We start from the raw sequence: 18,137 nt of genomic DNA, 5'->3' as shown, positions 1-18,137 counted from the left end.
GCAAGACAGGGCTAGTGAAAGGAACTTAGCTTCAACCAAGGAAGAATTCCCACTTCACAGCCTGTTAGTTGACCAAATTAGGAGGAATAAGATGAATAAACCTTTGCAAACAGATTAAGTGAATCTGATTGAGATAGGGCCAGGGGCTTATATACAAGGAAGTAATGATAGAAACTATCAGTTCTAGAAAATGTTACTAATTGACATAGACTGCTGCTCAGCCAAGGCCTGTTAAATTCCTGAACCCAGAGAAAAAGAAAAAAGACTTAATAAAATTATGAACAGTGTTTTGCTATGTAAAAGAAAAAAAGGTGCGTGTGCATAGTAGAGGGGGACATAGAGTAGGTGATTSAAGAAGTCTGTACCTTCCAAGTATCTCTGCCAATGGGGAAAGGAAAAGGGGTGATGTGGCTGGAAACCTAGGATAAAAAGGAGGCTGTGTCCCCCAAGACCACGAGAAATGCCCATGGTCTCTCCCTTTATTTGAATATAGTTACAGAAATACTCTGTCTCCTTTTTGGACATAAACCTCTGGTGCTGTGAATTTTTCCACACAAATATGGGCTTGTCTGGGATCCTTCCACCGTCTGGAGGCAGCAGGAGCTGAAGGCACACCTCACCCAGTTTTGGTGATCAGCTCCYCTTGGTGCAGCCACATCGGGCSATTGATTGGGTTCCCCAGACTGTCCAGGAGACAGATGAGTGSCARACCAGGGGGGTCCATGAAGAGTCTGCAGGGAAGGACCWCTGAAAATCTCTGTGGTGAGTACAGTGGGATCTTCGGGGARTAAACCTGAGAGTGCACCCGCCTTTGCTCCCAGTGACTCCATGACTGSCAGAGAAWCWGTCTTTTCCACCAGAGGAGTTGGAGAYARTTAAAAGTASTGGGGCAGAGGAAAGAGAGGATAATTGGTTTACAAGGGATGGCAAATAATGGATACCAAGAGCTTTAGCCCAACAAATATTAAAAGAACCCCATGAAGGGAGTCATTGGGGTCCTGAGACTTGGCAAAGGCCTTCCTCAAGATGTATATTGCTGTAGGTCTTTTTAATCTGGCAAAACGAGCTGTTGAAGGCTGCTTGGTTTGTATTAAAGTCAATAGCCAGTTACRAAGAAACTTGTCAGGGGAAAGAGGCCTTGGGCTCTATGTCCCTTCCAACGATGCCAGGTGGATTTCATGAAATGCCCCAAGCGGGAAGATTCTTAAGTATCTTCATGTAATAGCATGTCAGCTAACAGGGTGGCCAGAAGCATTTCCAAGTGCTTCAGCAACTTCTAGGTCAATTATTGCAGTATTTTTGGAACAAATAGCTCCAAGATATGGGATTGTGGAAGTAACAGACTCAAATAGYGGAACTCATTTTTCAGGAAAGATCYTTCAAGGGGTTATGGCTGTTTTAGGAATACAATGGAACCTCCATACCCACAGCACTCCCATAGCTCAGGCTGAATAGAAAAAAAATAATAGAGAAATAAAGAAACACCTTTGGAAGCTGCTGATAGAAACCAAGATGCTATGGGTATGACTTCTGCCATTAGCTTTGGCAAGAATGAGGGCCAGACCCAGAAGAGATATTCAATTATCTCCCTTTCAATTGAAGTTTGGAATTACCCTGGTAATTCTCATCCTAGTAGGAGAGTGGAAATTAGTGATGCATATTTAAAACAATATGTGGCCAGGATACTGTCTGTAATGAAATCCCTTCTACAGGAAGCCCAGCTGGCACAGACCCTACCTTTGGATTTTGCTGTTCATAACATCCGACCAGCAAACTAAGTCCTAATTAAGGAGTGGAAAGAAGCACCACTGGTGGCAAAGTGGCATGGACTTTCCAAGTATTACTGACCACAGAAACAGCCATCAGGATAGCTGAATACAGGTGGACCCATCATGCTTGGGTTAAGGTCTCTGAAGGCTCCAAGATTTGGACAGCTCAGCTGGAGGAGAAGGATGGAAGGCCATGACTGACACTCTGCAGGAGCAGACTGGAGCAGTAGCCAGTGCATCGACATCGAGGGAAGCCCATGTGCCTACCCACAGACTGTCTGCTGAAATMATCTATAATGGGCATCCCTCCTCTGGGGTCTCCAGTCACTGGGGGGCTAATACTTGCTGTCAATGTTTTATATTAAGTGGTTTATGTGCCTTCACTGATGCCTGATGATTTTTGCTTTTCTTTTTTACGCTTTCTCTCTCCTCTATGCATCCGCCTGTACCCCTTAGCCCACATATTTGTAATTCCTGTAGCCTGATATTCCAGCTTAATTTAGGAGTTCTGCTAGAAAGAGAGACCAAACATCCTCAGGAAGGRGTCAGCRTGCCCTGTGCTATCTTAAACCCGAGGCTCCAGCCTTGGGTGAAGCCTTCTGTCCAGAACGTCCTGTGTAAACTGGGCTCTGGCCTCATCTGGGGKGGTTCATTAGAATAGGGGGACATTACTGCATTTGTGAAGTTTCTTATTGGGGAATCCTAGATAGATATGCTAATTCCTGAAACCTATAAAACTTGTACCCGTGCTGTACACGGGKGTGCATTCTGCCATCAAGTTGTGCACCTGGGATCCCAAATACCGAGGTAAAACCCTTTTTATCCCCTTAACCGTGTCTGTGCCATTATTAAAAACAGGCCTTTCAAGGCAACACACTTTCCACAGGTGGTGCAGAGAACAATATAAAAATTACACTGGGTAATTAGATTACACCATTAGAATGTTTTTCATAATATTAAAAATCCTACTTTTATATTGTCAGTTAGGTGGGAGCTGGGGTGGGAAAACAATTTTCAGTCTTAGGAGAAGAACTAGCAAAAACCTTTAACCATAACAATTGTGGGGTCAGAAGGGCCAGAAGGACTTTAAGACTGGCCCTGGGTGGCCAGCCCAGTCAAACCTAAATGATGGGTTAGCACACTAAATCRGACAGGATTTTGGCAACTTCATTTTTCCATAAAAGGCATTTTTTGCCAAAGCAGGAGAGGGGATGTATGTATGTGTGTGAAAAAGCCTGTATGACAGACTTTAGGTTTAGACTGTTGGACACCCAATTGCCTTCCTTATGATTGTTACAAATATCAAGGCAGATGGAATCAAACGAATGTTAAGTTCACTAATGGTAGCTGGGTAAAGTGCTCCTATCACACTGATCAGAAGGATTTTGAAGACTGTAAAACAGTGGGAAGGGACCTAAAACAGTGAGGAAAACCTAAAAAAAAATAGGTTTTTTTTGACCACCTGTTTTTAAGCTGCCYCTGAGACAATTCCRCAAGTAGAACACACAYGTTGTCTGTGACTATCAGTRGAAGYSGTGACATCWGARCRGAACTCAAACCCTTTTCACTGAGTTCTGGTCCAAATCCAACAATAATAGCTTGGGTATATAACTATAGGTAGAAACCTCACGTGGGAGGTTGGAAATACAGATATTGTGACTCTTATGGTAGGGCAGCTATTGTTGGAGGACCATTAGGTCCAGGAAACAAGCTGCATTTTGWCCCACCAATTGATGACAAAGGGTAGGAAAGCCCCTTTGCTAACACAACATGGGCCTTGAAAGGACAWCATTGGATTTGTGGCCAACATGCTTATTACAGGTTACCTCTGAACTGGTCAAGGATATGTTATATAGGGTAGATTAGACTGTTGTTCTTTTGCTACCACAAATTCAGGGAAATCAGCTGGGAATCAAAGCATAGGATGATTTAATCAGAGAAAACTAATCAACTGATGCATCCCTGGCTGGAGGGAGTGCCCAAAAATGGGGAAAAGATGAATGGCCACCAGCACAAATCATACAACACAATGGAGCAGCCACTTGGAATYCTAATGAATTAATWTCAGATGCTACAGAACCCATCTATAATTTGAATGGGATAATTAGGTTACAAGCTGTCTGAAATTATAACYAAYCAGACAGCTCCAGCTCTTGACCTTCTTGCTGATCAATCCACTCAAATAAGGAATRTGATATTTCACCATCGGATGGTATCTGATTACCTATTAGCAGAAGAAGRAGGAGTTTTTGGAAAATTAAATTACTCAAGCTGCTGTTTGCAAATAGATGACAATGGAAAAGAGGTAACACAGACAGCAAAGGAAATAAAGTTTAGCTCATGTATCAGCCCAGACATGGAAAAGATGGGAATGGGATATGTTTTCATGGTTATCTGGTGGACTATAGGTTAAACAAATGCTATTTCTCCTCATACATGCTATAGCAATTCTATTCTTTTTACCATAKGTGATACCTTGCTTAGTGCAGTCAATGCAGCAGGTGATCAAGGGGATGCAGGTGGTAGCCAGGCCTCCTGATCCAGAAATGGCTRGAGGACAGAAAATKATGTCACTGCAAATAATCACAAAACCAAAGAAGATCCAGGAAGAAAAGATTAAATCAATGAAAATTAAAGTTTGCAAAGAAAATTATTGAGAAAATGAAGAGACTAGGAGTTGAAAGGAATAAGATGAATGTGCCTTTACAAACAGACCATGTGAATCTGCTTCTAGATAGGGCCAGGGACTTAGGGAAGTAATGGAAGAAACCGTCAGTTCTAGAAAATGTTGTTACTCAACACTGAGTAATGTTATTACTCAACACTCAAGACTGTTGTTCAGCCAAAGCCATGTTAAATTCCTAAACCTAGAGAAAAAACCAAAGACTTTATAGAATTATATACAGAGTTCTGTTACATAAAACAAAAAAAAAAGGGGGGGGGGAGTGGCATGTGCATAGTTGAGGGGGACATAGAGTAGGTGATTCAGGAAGTCTGTGCCTTCCGAGTATCTCAGCCAACAGGGAAAGGAAGAGGGTGATGTGTCTAGAAAATTAGGACAAAAAGGGGGCTGTTGCCACCCCCAACAATTTGAGACACCTCATGGGAAATACCCCATGGCCTCTCCCTCTATTAAAATAAAATTACAGGACTYCTCTGTCTCCATTTTGGACAGAAACCTCTGGTGTTGTGAATTTTTCCACACAAAATGTTAGTATATTTTTTGTTTTAAAAGTTAYAACTCTAAGACAAGATGTCTATTATTCTTTTTTACACTTAGGAGTTTCAAGTGTGTTTATTTTCATGTAACAGTCTCTTCTTTATACTTACTGGTAAAGCTATCTGTTATATAAGTCTCTGCACAGAAACAAGTTGCTCATGTATGCAAATAAGAGCAAAAAGACCAGGAGCTGCGTACACAGGTGTGGTCTTTGAAGTGGAAAATCAYAGCAAAGTAAGACAAGAATGACAAGAATATGTCAACAAAGATAATTCACCTCCARACTAGAGGGATGGGGGAGAAGAATGCTAAGGTGGCCCAAAGGTAACCTATGACTAAGTAGCAAAGTAAAAATCACCCCTGAAGCATCTTACATGCTAATGTCAAGCACCTTGGTATAGTGAGGATGGCACTGATTGAAGCATGTGCAGAGAAGCACTGGTTATGTTGACCAGTGAACAAGTTCTGTGCAACTTCTTTGTTGTAACTTGTATAAAAGCCTGCAAACTCCCCAAAGCTTAATGAATTATAGCCTAGCCCTAATTCTGGGCAGAAGAACATGAAAGGTCTCAGTTCTGTGTGCTCATTGGTCCTGCACTGGGTACAGACCTCAGCCCCAACTGAGGGACAACAAATGTAATCCATACAAAGCCATCTGTGTCACCCAGATCTAGAAATTCATGTCAAAAGAGAGGCAGAACAAGCACCAACACAAGATTTCAGTRCTGCCAGGTAGTAAACTTCTTTCCTTGTAAGCTAAATGTAAGTCAGTTCTAACACCACCTTTTCAYAGCTTTAAACTGAAAAAGCCACATTTAAATTTTAAGTGATCCCAGGACATCTTGCACATTTTTGGCTAGTGAAATGAAGATTTCCAAGTTCTTCATTAAATGCAATCACCTTGGACTAAGGAGATGCTGTGACTCATTGGTACCAGTGCAAAATACAGCATTTTGGGAGAGGATTTGAAAAATAAATTATACCAAAGGGGTTCAGCCAGGCACAAAGGAAAAATTTCAGGCTGTAATATGGTCAAGCCACTAGAAATAGGAAAGTGAATTCTTAGAGGTACGAAAGGTACAGTCATGGAGTTGTGCTGCTTGGAGCACCACCTTTGTACACTGAGCTGCCCCAGCTAAGGCAGTGCTAAGCCTTCCTGCAGCTGCTGTTTTTTCTTCCAGGTTATCATTTAAATTGCACTCCCTGCTTAGCAATGATGCTGTRAAGACAGATGTGTATTTAAACACCTGGAAAAGGAAAAAGAAACAGCATTCCTAAAGGAAGAAAATACTGCTCCTGAAAAGAGATGTTACTTACTGCTGTGACATCTCTGAAGAACTGGGTGGGGTCTCCAAGGCCAGCCACAGACAACAGAGGAGCACTGGCAGCTAAYGCTCCAGCCACAATGTTTGGGTATTTCATCCTCAGGTAAGCACTCAGCATTCCTCCATAGCTGCCAAGGAGACACAAGAGTTACTCCCTTTAACAGATAACTTATACTGTAAAACTCAGAAGTTCAGGCCAACATTTACAGACTCACCTAACCCAGGGTAACAAGAAACTCACAGATATCCGTGATGTCTCACATTCTCACACATGCTCTGTGATATGCATGATGGTCATGGATATCTGTGATGCTTTGAGCCTCATCCTCATATTGATCCAGTTTTGCCAGTGAGCAGCACCCCATGCTCTTACTGGCTTTTCTCCAAATGCTCACACCAACTCTGGTGGGAACACAGCAGCTCAGAAGACAAATGAAAATCGGTATTTAACTTTACACCATCCTTCTGAGCACATCCCTGCTAGTTTCACAACAGAGCAAAGGGGAGCTTGAGTGAAACACTCACTGTTCAAAGAGAGAAGATACCCTGTACATTTTGCATACAGAATGACAAGAACTAGTTAGAAATAGTCAGAACTTTGCCAGGTTTTGTCAAATAGCGTCCCTGAACATGGCACAACTCTCAACTCCTGGAAACTGGGAAGTACTCTCCCTGGGCACCCCAAGTAACAGCTCCATAGYTGATCAGCACAGATACAGGGAAGGGGAAACATTAACAAATGCCACAAGAAAAGTCAAAGCCACCTTGGTAGCTTCAGTGCCAGGGCCACAATCTATACATGACTCAAGAGCTGCTACATAGATCCAAGATTACAGAAGTCATTAATTTGCCTTTGGCTGTGGAGTTCCTCCGAGGCCATCAGGGGGGGCAAAGGTCACAAAACATAGGTTAAACCTGGTCTAACTCCAAGCTTAAAGGCACTCCCTCCCCACCACCTCCAGTGGTTGCAGCATACATCATTCCCACAGACTCACGTGTAAAGCAATTTGCATTTCTCTAGCCCMGGTCTTGGAGACAGGGCTATTTATTACCTGAAACCTGCTGCAAGTAATTTCAGGTTAATTTGGCACAGTTATAAGCCCCAGAAGAAGTCTGTTTTTTCTCTTCCAAAGGAAATACTGTGCTTCTCCAGCACTGCCATATTTCAGTGTTCTTGATTTGGGTTTAGGTGTTCAGGGCTGCTGCACACCTCTCAATTTCACATATAGAGCTGCAGTCTAACATGCAGCCAACTAGGAGGTTTTGCTGAATCCCTCTCCCGCCTTCCAATCCCAGGACAATTCCTGAGCTTTWCTACACTAGCTAGTGTCCTGATAGTCACAGTATAAATCCCCATAAGATCAACAGTTCAGTCMCCACATCACAGCCAGCTGGAGGCTTAATGATAACTGTCAGATCAAATGCTTTTTAGTTCACTACAACTGAATTCAATTCCCCAGTCCATACACACAGCCAGGGTTGCCCCATCCTAGATGAAGAATCCAGCACTTGCCATTGGAAATTTTATAGGGCTAGTGATTTTCCACCTCTCTGATTTATTGAGGTCTSTTTGCAGGTCCTCTCTGCCTTCAAGGGAGTCAACGGCTTGTCCCAATTTAGTGTTGTTGGCAAACTGACTTYGTATTCCTTCAAGTCCTGCATCCAGGTCATTAACAAAGCTGCAGAAAAGCACAGGGCTGAGGATGGAGCCCTGCAGAATCCCACCAGTGACTGGACACCAGCCTGGTGTTACCCCAAACACTATAATTCTTTGTGCCAACCAGTGAGCCAGTTGCTCACCCATTATGTTATTCAGCTATATACTGGACATTTTGCCCATCAAAATCCTTGGGAGAGATAGCATCAAAAGGTTCGATTAACTCTAAAATAATGACATTTACTGGCTTTCATAGATCAATCAGGTGGGTTACCCCATCATAGAAGGAAAYCAGGTTCAACAAGCAGGACCTTCCTCTCCTGAAGCTGACTGTGACCAATGACTACACTGCCCTGCAGGTAGTTTTTCAATACCTCCCAGAATAATATTTCCCATGATTTTCCCAGACTYTACTGGCACTGAAGTGAGACTTACAGGCTTGTAGTTTCCAGGGTCCTCTTACTTGCCCTTTTTGAAAACTGGAACAATGTTTGCCAGCTTCCAGTAAGCTGAGACCTCTCTGGATTCCCAAGACTGCTCAAAAATCATCAAGAAAAGTTTWGCAATCACATCAGCAGCTCTTTGAGGATTCTTGGATGAATCCCAACAGGCCCCACAGATTTGTAGGAATCTAGATGGAGCAGCAGATCCTGCACAAGTTCAGGATCAACTGGGAGTTGATTATTCTTGCAGCCGTGGTGCTCCAGCTCAGGGCCTTTGGTYTGTCATCCATGTTGAAGACAGAGGCAAAGAWTGCAATAAACACCTCTGCCTTGTTTGTGTCCCTATATGCAGCTGATCATCCTCATCCTGGAATAGGCCAATGTTATTTCTACATTTCCTTTCACCATTAATGTATTTTAAAAATTCTTTTTATCGTTCCCAACAGTTCTGGCAGCTTCAACTCCAACTAAGCTTTAACCACATGATTTTTTTCCCTATAGTGGGGAGCAGTATCTTTGTATTCTTCTCAGGTCACCTGACCTTGCTTTCACGGGGCACACCACTTTCTTTTTCACCTTATTTGCAATACAAGATCCCTGTACAGCCAACCTGGCCTTCTGCCTTGCCTGCCTTTAGACATTTGGGAATTGCCACTCCTGTGCCCTTAACAGGTGATATTTAAAAAGTGACCAACACTGATGGATCCCATCACCTACAAAAATATTTTCCCTGGGAATTTTACTCAATAATTCCTGGAGGAGCCTGAAGTCTGCTGTCCTCATGGCCAGAGTTGAGGTTTTGCTGGCACTTTTCCTCCTGTCAACAGAGATTTTAAACTTGATGGCTTCATGGCTGCAGTGGCCAATAAAACGGCCGCCAATCCCTGTGTTGCTCACTAAATCCTTTGCTGACAAGCAGCAGATCAAGAATCTTTCCGAGTCTGTGCCACAAAGTTGTCATCTGGGTTTTTCAGGGAAAATTCTGGCCTAGACTGTACCAGCTATGTGATCTTCCCCACTGATTTCTGGCAAGCTGAAGTCCCCCATAAGGACATGGAAAATTGACTTGAAGCCACCCTTAGTTTCTCGAAGTATAATTTGTTGGCATCATGGTCCTGTCTGGGAGATCCTAAGTAGACTCTCACAGTGACATCTGCATTATTTTATCCATCCATTGATTCTTACCCAAAAGCTTTCAACTGYCCCACTGCYRGTCATGAGCYCCAGACATTCCAGCCCTTCCATTACATACAATGCCATCTCCCCATTTCCTCTGCCCTGCCTATCCCTCCTGAASAGCCTGTAACCATCCAACAGGGCACTCCAGTCACAGGATTTATCCTACCAGACTTCACTTTTGTCAGTAGKGTCAAACCTGTGGGCCTGGGCCAAAGCTTTGAGCCCCTCTTGGTTAATCATCATGCTGCATGGATTAGTGTAGACACATTTTAGGTGAGCTTCAYTGTAGCCAACACCTCATGAAGCACATTGAGGGACCCCATTACTGTTTGTTTCCTCAAGTTCTGGCACACCATTCTATTGCTCATCACTGGCAAGYCTGGTATTTTCCCTTTATGTTTCCAAAATACTTTTTTTTTTCCGCAGTTCTGGACGATTCATAAATTGAAGAAGCTCAGAAACATCCAGTCAGGGGTGCTTCTCCAAAGCAACCACAAATGGAGACTAATGCTGGATGGAAAAGCAGAGTGGGACCTGGTGATAAGCTCATGGGAGCTGAGGCACAGGCACAGCTRCTCTCAACAGGATAGCTTAAAGCTCTGCCCTGAGAACTTCCTTGAGAGCTCTATGAGGCCAGGATAACTTTGGCTGGGAAAGGATGCAGAAAAGGGAAGGAGCCCACATAACACCTACCTGCCTCCAAAAGCAATGACAGGGCAGTCTGCAGCACCAAACTGCTGCTTAAGCTCAGTAATGAGCACTGCATAGTCAGCAAGGGCTTGTTCCACGGTGAGCAGACCCATCTTCTTCAGCTGTGTTGACTCAAGTCCAAACGGAAGAGATTTCCCATAGTACCTCTGAAATGAAAGAGATACACTGAGGCAATGCTGGTCTGGGTCTTTTCTGCTTTCACCACAGAACTGGGTTAAGTGTGCACTAATAGGAAGAGATAACAGAGCATAAGGTGTCCTTTAACTGCAGAAGTGCCTTATCTACTGCACCTGACACACAGAGACCTTCAGGACAGATTCTGGAGAAGATGGACAGTACATGACAAGCTGCTTCAGTGGGTGCCAAATGGGTTCTCAGCACGTGTGTCTCCCCTGACATCCCCAGCTACCAAAAGGGAACAGGATAATCTCTTCATGCCTACACTGATAGATGGTAGATTTAATAGTATGGGAAAGGTTGGCTTGGGACTTTGTGGGCTAAAGACATTAAATATTACCCAAAGTATCTCTCTAATCCAACATGGAGTTCAAGGCCTGTAGATACTACTTACAAAAGCAATGCATTCGTGGCATAGACTCTACTAAAAAAAACAAAAACAAAAACAGCAGTCTGTATCCTGGAGTGGTGCGACATAGTAAAAAATTATTCAAAAACCATGATTAAGTAAAGATGATCTGCTGTCATGGAGAGAAAGCTGTAAGCTTTCTCTTATGAGCAGGTCCCACTCAGCTTCATGGCAAGGAATGGTACTAGKATTCCAGACCTGCAGAAAGCTGAATTTGGTAACACTGAACACAACAGGACTCTAAAGGATGCATAATGATTAAAATACTCACATGTTCAGCAAAAATGACAAGTGCTTGCTGTTCCTCTGCTAATTCAAATATGAARTCAGAGTTCTGAGCAAAGGTCCAGATGTCACCTTCATTGCCAGTATAGAAAAAGATGGGCCCAAATCCTTTCTTCCAGAACTTTGCTGAGGCAATTGAAATAAAACAAATTAAAAATTTTTAAAAAAAAACAACCCACAAAAACACATAAAATCCCCCAAAACACAATAAACAACTTATGCATGAAATGAGTCAATTTTTGGTGAGTTTGGGCAGGAGCTTAACAAGGAAGAACTCTGTGAACAGGCCGATTCCTGAGACCTGAGATGGCACACAAAGGTGACAGAAATGTCAGGCTCCAGAAATCTCTCATTTGGGTGGGGGTACATAAGAGCTTCCATGAGATCAGTACATGGCCTGAAAATTTCACTTCCACCTGAAAATACCTAACATCTCAAGTTCTGCAAGTCATTTGCAGACAGCTGCCCCCCAAAAGAGTGATTTCCCATTTACATACGATTTTTAGCCCAACTTACTCCAAAACACTTGCACAGATCAATTTTTACACAAAACTGGCATAAAGGAATTGCCTGTATCTTTCTGCTGCTCCTGCTGAAATGTATAAAGTTGCAAATTACCTATCATAGGATGGTTTGAGTTGGGATGGACCTTCAAAGACCAGCTAGTTSAAGCCCTCTGCCATGGGCAGGGACACCTCCCACTAGATCAGGTTGCTCCAAGCCCTGTCCATTCTGGTGTTGAACACTTCCAGGGATGGGGCAGCCACCCTGTAYCAGGGCCACCTCACCCGCACTGAAAAAAATTTCTTCTTTACATGCAATCCAAATCCACCATCTGTCACTTCATACCATTGTCCCTTGTCCCTTCTTTTCCACAAGCCTTAAGTGCTGAAAGGCCRCAATAAGGTSTGCCCAGAGCCTTCTCTTCTCCAGGCTGAACACACCTACTCTCCCAGCCTGTCTCCAGAGCAGAGGGGCTCCAACTGTCATGGGATGAGWGGAAGYTTCAGACAAGCCTTGCCTTAGCCTCWAATTTTGGCAACAGTTTTAAGAAATCACGCTGGCTCACAGTTCTAATGATRGCAAATCAGATCTATTTATAAAAAWGAATTATTTATTAAACAGRCAAGAGATAACAGACAAAAGATCTTAATCAGAATTACTCACTACACAGCATAAAACTAAAGAACTACTAGTAGATAAAGCATAACATAAAATAGTGCACAGTATCAAGGTATCTATAAAGCTGACAAAAGAAATAGTATTGACTAGGAGTCAAATGTAATTTACCACCAAAATGATGATAACGTACAGAGATTCCTTCACTTAACCCCTGGGRAGTAACTGCAAAACAGACATCCCCTGTTTATGGGAGAAACTCCACACATTTCCAGAAAAAATTATAGCAGATTTCTGCTTTGTGGAAGTTTGGGGTGGCTTTTATAGTTGTAAAGTGAATGGCTGTCAGTCAGTCAAAATCCAGCTTATCTTGTCAGATCTCACTTCARCAGTAAGGTATTTATTGGCAGTTGGGAAATGCCAGACCAGTGWTAACCCCATGGCCCAAAAATCTCTCTACAACACAGCTTGTCCTGTTTGAGTTATCTAACTGGCTAACAAACAACAGATAAGCTCTTGGGAGAGGATGAAATGCTCTGCTATACCAGCTCTCAGATCATGTCTCTGGCTCCTCTGGACTCACTCCAGCAGCTCCACACCCTTCCTGTGCTGAGGTCCYGGGCCTGGAGGCAGCTCTGCAGATGGGGTCTCACCTGAGCAGAGCAGAGGAACAGAATCCCCTCCACACACACACCTGCTGCCCACACTGTGGGGATAAGCCCAGGACATGCTGATATATCTTATATATGTAAMACACACACATATATACATCTCACATGATATGTCATGCATATATATGTAGAGGATGGTAAATGAAGACAATGTACTTCATCCTCAGATCAGTTTATAATTGAAGGCAAATTGAGTTGGGCAGGACAARCTGAGCCGTGATGCCAACACTAGCTTATCTAAGAAACAGTTACTCTAATGCTTGCTGACTTTAACAAACATTTGATTTTARCTTAGTCATAAATTACACATGACTTAAGATGGATAATAAATAGTCTTCTTCAATGACAAACCTCAGACCATCAGTTAACTGTTGATTCCAGCACATCATCCAAAGGAACCCTCCACAGCAGTTCACAAGTGCACACYGCTGTCACATGAGGCTGTTTCCATGAACAGAGAGGCCCAAATTTAATTCTTGGCATTCTCAGCACAGATTTTCCAAAGCCAGATTTGGCTTGGAATGGGATTTGAAGCTTTTCTTTAGTGAAACTGCTGTTCTTCATTCAACAAAGAGGCTGACTGACTCACTATGCTGCAGTGTTCTCTTTCCTCTGGCTCTTCTCCTGATATGCTTCATGGCTTCTGGAGTAAACAACTATCACAGGAGCCAAAAGCAAACCAGATAGGCACCTTAAAAAGGTATCTATTTTTAGACTGAAATCCTGGGGAATTGCCAGCTAAACTGAACAGTATCAGATGCCCTGTTGTGAAACAAGTCTCTAACTTCTTGCTGATAATCTGAAAAGTCTCATATTGCACAAAAAAAAACAATAGAGGGAAATGGAATTACAGGAATTTTCAGTAAGAAATTCTCTATAAGCCAGCAAAACTGCAATTTTGCTCCTCACAAGTATTATTCAGCTCTGCCCAGGACACACAGATAAAACATAACACTTTTTTAAAAAAGCACGTAAAACTTGCACAATGTTTTAAGTCATGTATTCCCAACATTCTGTTCAAAAACTGTAATCTCACCCTTGGGTATGCTCTCAAAATTCACTGGTGTGTCCATATCTTTGGGTTGAACTGATCCATAAATTTATGCCTAGTGAAACACATGAYTTGGCACAGGTGCTGAACAAGCTGCAGAGCAACAGGCAATGGGAAGGTGAGCTGCAGCCCTCACATTGCCTGGCAGGCAGCAGCAGGTGGGCACCAAGCTGGGCAGTGCTCAGGTCTGTTGCTATTCCCAGGTCTACTTCACTCTCTCCCTGCAAATTGCTCCCCAATTCCTCTGGGTAGGCAGGGTTGAAAAATATGCAACACTGGTTACAGAAATTGATGCTATTTCAATCACAKGCTGTTTAGAAAGGCCTTTTCTCTTTTACTGTCAGTGGCACAGAAGGAAGACACCGCTGGATCCTTGTTGGCACTGCTCATTGTTTGGCATGGATTAAGCTACCTACAGTTGCATAGTTTTAAATAACACAAACTACTGACCCAAAAGGAGTTGCTTTCAAGGASTTGCTTTTAGGAGTTGCTCCTAAAAATGACTAGTACAGAGTGCAACATTTCAGCCACTATTTGTTTTTCCTGATGCATTCAGAGCACTAAGTTGCATTTGTAAGAAATGCTTCCATCAAGGCACACACACAGAGTTAGCTCTGGTACAAGACTAACACAGCTCCTGTTTCTAGTATACTCTTTCTCCAGAGAGATCAGTCCCCACAATTCCCCCCTGCACCACACAGCCAGAACAAGCAGAAGGCAAGGAGTGAATCCCAGACTGGTTTGTGCTGGAAAGGACCTTAAAGCCCATCCAGTTCCACTCCTCTGCCATGGACAGGAACACCTCCCACTATCCCAAATTGCTCCAAACCCTGCTCAACATGGCCTTGAACATTTCCAGGGGTGGGGCAGCCACAGCTCCTCTGAGCAACCTATGCCAAGGCCTCACCACTTTCACAGGGAAGAATTCCTTCCTAAAATGCAATCTAACCCTACTCTCTTTCAATTTAAAGCCAGCCCCCCTTGTCCTATCAGTATAAGCCTTTGTAAAATTGAATGAAAAGGAGAAGAGGATATAGACAATGCTGGGGAACCCTTGGCTCACACAGAGTTGGTCCTTCACTCACACAGATTCTTGGCTGCCCAAGTGCTATTCTGTAGCTCCTGCTCTGCCTCGGGAGCGGGGCAGTTAAGGCAGAAAGGAATCCAGCCCGAAGTCACAGCATCCCCGGGACCTACCCGACACCAGGTACCGCTGCGGGAAGGTCTCGTTGCCGTAGGTCTCGAAGTTGAAGTGGTCCCGCACCTGCGGGAAGAGCCGCTCCTCCAGGCCAGGCCGCACGAGCCGGGCAGCTGGAGGGGACATCATCAGCACGGGGAAACCAACAACAGGCGCTGTCAGCCGGTGCGACACGAACCAGCCCGGGAACCGGGGCCCGGGGAAGTCGCAGCGCCCGCCCGATGCTCCCCAGGCCGGCTGAGGGCTCCGGCCCAGCGAGGCCGGCTCGGGGTCCCGCCCGGAGCCCGCAAAAGCAAGCGGGGGGTCCTGTCCATGGCAGGGCCAGGGCTCTGGCCCGGGAAGGAGGAGGTCAGGCACAGGGGTCCAAGGGGCGGAGGGGTAGGCAGAAGGGTCCGGCCTGAGACACTCACCGGGAGCGGCGCGGGCGGACGGTGACAGCGGGAGCAGCAGCAGTGRCGGGAGCAGCAGCAGCAGCAGCGGAGCCATGGCAGCGCTCCGTGTGGTGTGGACAGCGAGCGCTCCCGCGTGGCCGCCGGTCACGTGATCTTCGGCTTTCACATCACGTGGTGYCCAGCGTCCCTTCACGTGACCGCGCGGGCGGCGCTGCTGCCGCTGTTTGGTTGTGGCGGCTCCGCCCGCCCGAGTGGCAGCGCGGCTCCAGTTCGTGCCGCGCCGTGCCGTGCCGTGCCGTGCTTGCCCGGTCCGTGTGCTCCGCGGAGGGCTCAGGCGGCTCTCCGCTGCTCCCGTCCCGCTGGCAAACACCGCTGGCAAACAGCGCTGGCAGCAGCTGTAATTTCCACGTTGAGAGGCGGTCGCAGCCCCGGGCTCTGGCCGGGAAGCCGGCGTGCGGCTCGGGGATGAGGAGGGTGAGGCTCCACTGCACCGTCCTGCAGGGCTGAGGGAAGCAGCCGCTCGGGGGACGGGGTGTGCTTTGCTTGCTGCTCTTCGAACCTGTACGCTTGCCTCTTGGCACTGAATCGATGCACTCTTTGCAGGGACAAGTGGTGGTATCTCGGATCCACTCCGTGGTGTTGTGTTTGAGTGAGAAGGAAGAGCTGGGAAGGAGGAAAAGCCCAGCCAGCCCACAGGGGTCATGGGAGCTGGGTTCAGTGCCCAGGGGAGCCAGGGAAGTGGGAATGTAGCACCCCAGAAAATCGGGGAGGATCCACGCTGGGGTCTAACCTCTTCCGAGAGGAGCAATGGGTGAGGGAGCAGTAGAGGGGAGATCTGGAGGATGTCCATCACTCTTACAGGAGCATGCAGGTGTGTGACAAAAGCAGAGCATGTCACCGTGGTGGCAGTGGAGGCCCTGCAAATGGGCATACTGGAAAGAGAGGGAGCTTACACTGCTCTGAGAGCAAGCCAGGAGCAGCATGAAATAATTTCCTAGGTGATTTCTCTAGGTGTTTTGTTCCAGAGGAGGCCCCAGCAAATACCCCAAAGAAAATGCTGTGCTTAGCAAAATGGGAGGTGGAGAGACTTGCATTGCAAATTGGCCAAGGCTGGACCTGCCAGTGTGGCTGTAAATAAACTTAGTTACTGTCCTTAAGCTTGATCTTGTTATGCCAGCTGCTACATAAACATGCTTAAAAAGTCTGGCTTTACCCCAAAGRGTTGGTATATTGTCAGCTTATTCAAAATGTTGCAGAGACAAGATGTCTTTGAGTGCTATAGAAGTTTGTGTTTTATAGAAGAAGGATTTTAACTTACTGGATATCTAAAGAGCCATTAAAGGAAGAAGAATTTAAAGGATGTGATAGTGCAGAAACAGAACTTTCATATCTCCGATTACCGTCTGCAGSCATACAGTGCAAATGGCAGTGTGGAAGATGGGCTTGTGTCAGGCAGCCCAAGATAGCATGGTGTCAGGCACATATGACCTGTCCTAGTGCAGTGAAAGGACAGCTCCAGTGATGAGCGAGTGGCTTTGGACAGGGCTTCTCTAGGACTGACTTTATCTTTAGGTTCCCATGTGATGATGTAACAGAGATCTTGCCTACTTCTCTGAAACTTAGGAATAAGATTTATCCCTGACAGACAGGTCACTTGATAGGAAAAAAAATGGGTTTTGTGCATTAGGACTTAAACAGTCTTATGCTTTCTTTATGAATTTAATATAATAAAATTATTATACTCAGAGAAGTTCTGAGCAATATTTCAAGTAYATTATTTTAAAATAATTTCCYGCCCTCCCAGGTTTGGGCTGTCAGTAAAGTGTCATAACTAAGGTTTTAAAATCCCTGATTTTTAGGGRGTCTGTTTWWWAAAAAAAAAACTRTTAGGGATTGGTACTCTTGAGCAGGTTTATTTCTGCAGAGGGTGAGATCAAGCCACTTTCTTCTCATCTTGTTGGAGAAAATGCTGTGACATAGGAGGCTTTTYTTCTTCATAAACCACTGGATAGTCTTCAGAAGTGTTCGTTTAAAATCTGAAATGATACAAAGAAAACACATTAGCAGGAAATTGTTTGCTTTTGCAGTGGGGTGGAAAGGCTGGAAYTCATCCTTGAAGTGGGTCCTGTTTGAGCTCAGGGTGAATTGAAGATTGCTGCTTGCAGCAGGATTAGAATCTTACTTTTAGACCACTGCTTATCTGAATTCTGCATGTAATCAAGGGCTTTAAGGGAAACAGAAAGGATTTATACTCATTGCCAAGCTTTATGAAGAGGTTAGGGAAATCCATGAGGTGACACGGGCAAAGACATTCAGGCTGGGGTGAGAAAAATTTCTTTCACTGAAGTCTTTTGTGTAAACAAATCCTAATAAAATAATACAATTAAAAAGATTCTTAGTATATTCAAAAATTAAAGTACTTGCTGGTGGATGCGACAAAGAGACAAAGGCTTTCCAAGATCTGTTAATAGAAATAATCTTGTTTTGTCCCTCCCCTGTCAATAATAAACTCATCCCGAGATAGCAAACTG

The 18,137-nt window shown here is 44.6% G+C and overlaps 1 protein-coding gene across 1 annotated transcript in view; it reads right to left on the bottom strand.

Moving 5' to 3' along the window:
- DPP7 (dipeptidyl peptidase 7) overlaps positions 1 to 15,860 on the bottom strand; it is a 28,078-nt gene extending 12,218 nt beyond the window's left edge. The window contains exons 1-5 of the mRNA XM_057384081.1: positions 15,625 to 15,860; positions 15,214 to 15,327; positions 11,162 to 11,301; positions 10,287 to 10,450; positions 6,307 to 6,442 (exon numbers count right to left, since the gene is read on the bottom strand). Of these exons, the coding sequence (XP_057240064.1) occupies positions 6,307 to 6,442; positions 10,287 to 10,450; positions 11,162 to 11,301; positions 15,214 to 15,327; positions 15,625 to 15,700 (630 nt within the window). The 5' untranslated portion in view covers positions 15,701 to 15,860. The remainder of the gene's footprint in view (positions 1 to 6,306; positions 6,443 to 10,286; positions 10,451 to 11,161; positions 11,302 to 15,213; positions 15,328 to 15,624) is intronic.
- Positions 15,861 to 18,137: the final 2,277 nt, after the last annotated feature.

This window comes from Malurus melanocephalus, unplaced genomic scaffold, assembly GCF_030028575.1.
Source record: "Malurus melanocephalus ecotype Western Australia unplaced genomic scaffold, MMel_1.1 scaffold_683, whole genome shotgun sequence".
NCBI classification, from domain to species: Eukaryota; Metazoa; Chordata; class Aves; order Passeriformes; family Maluridae; genus Malurus; species Malurus melanocephalus.
Note: the sequence above shows the minus strand (reverse complement) of the source record. Positions and strands in the feature narration are given on the sequence as shown.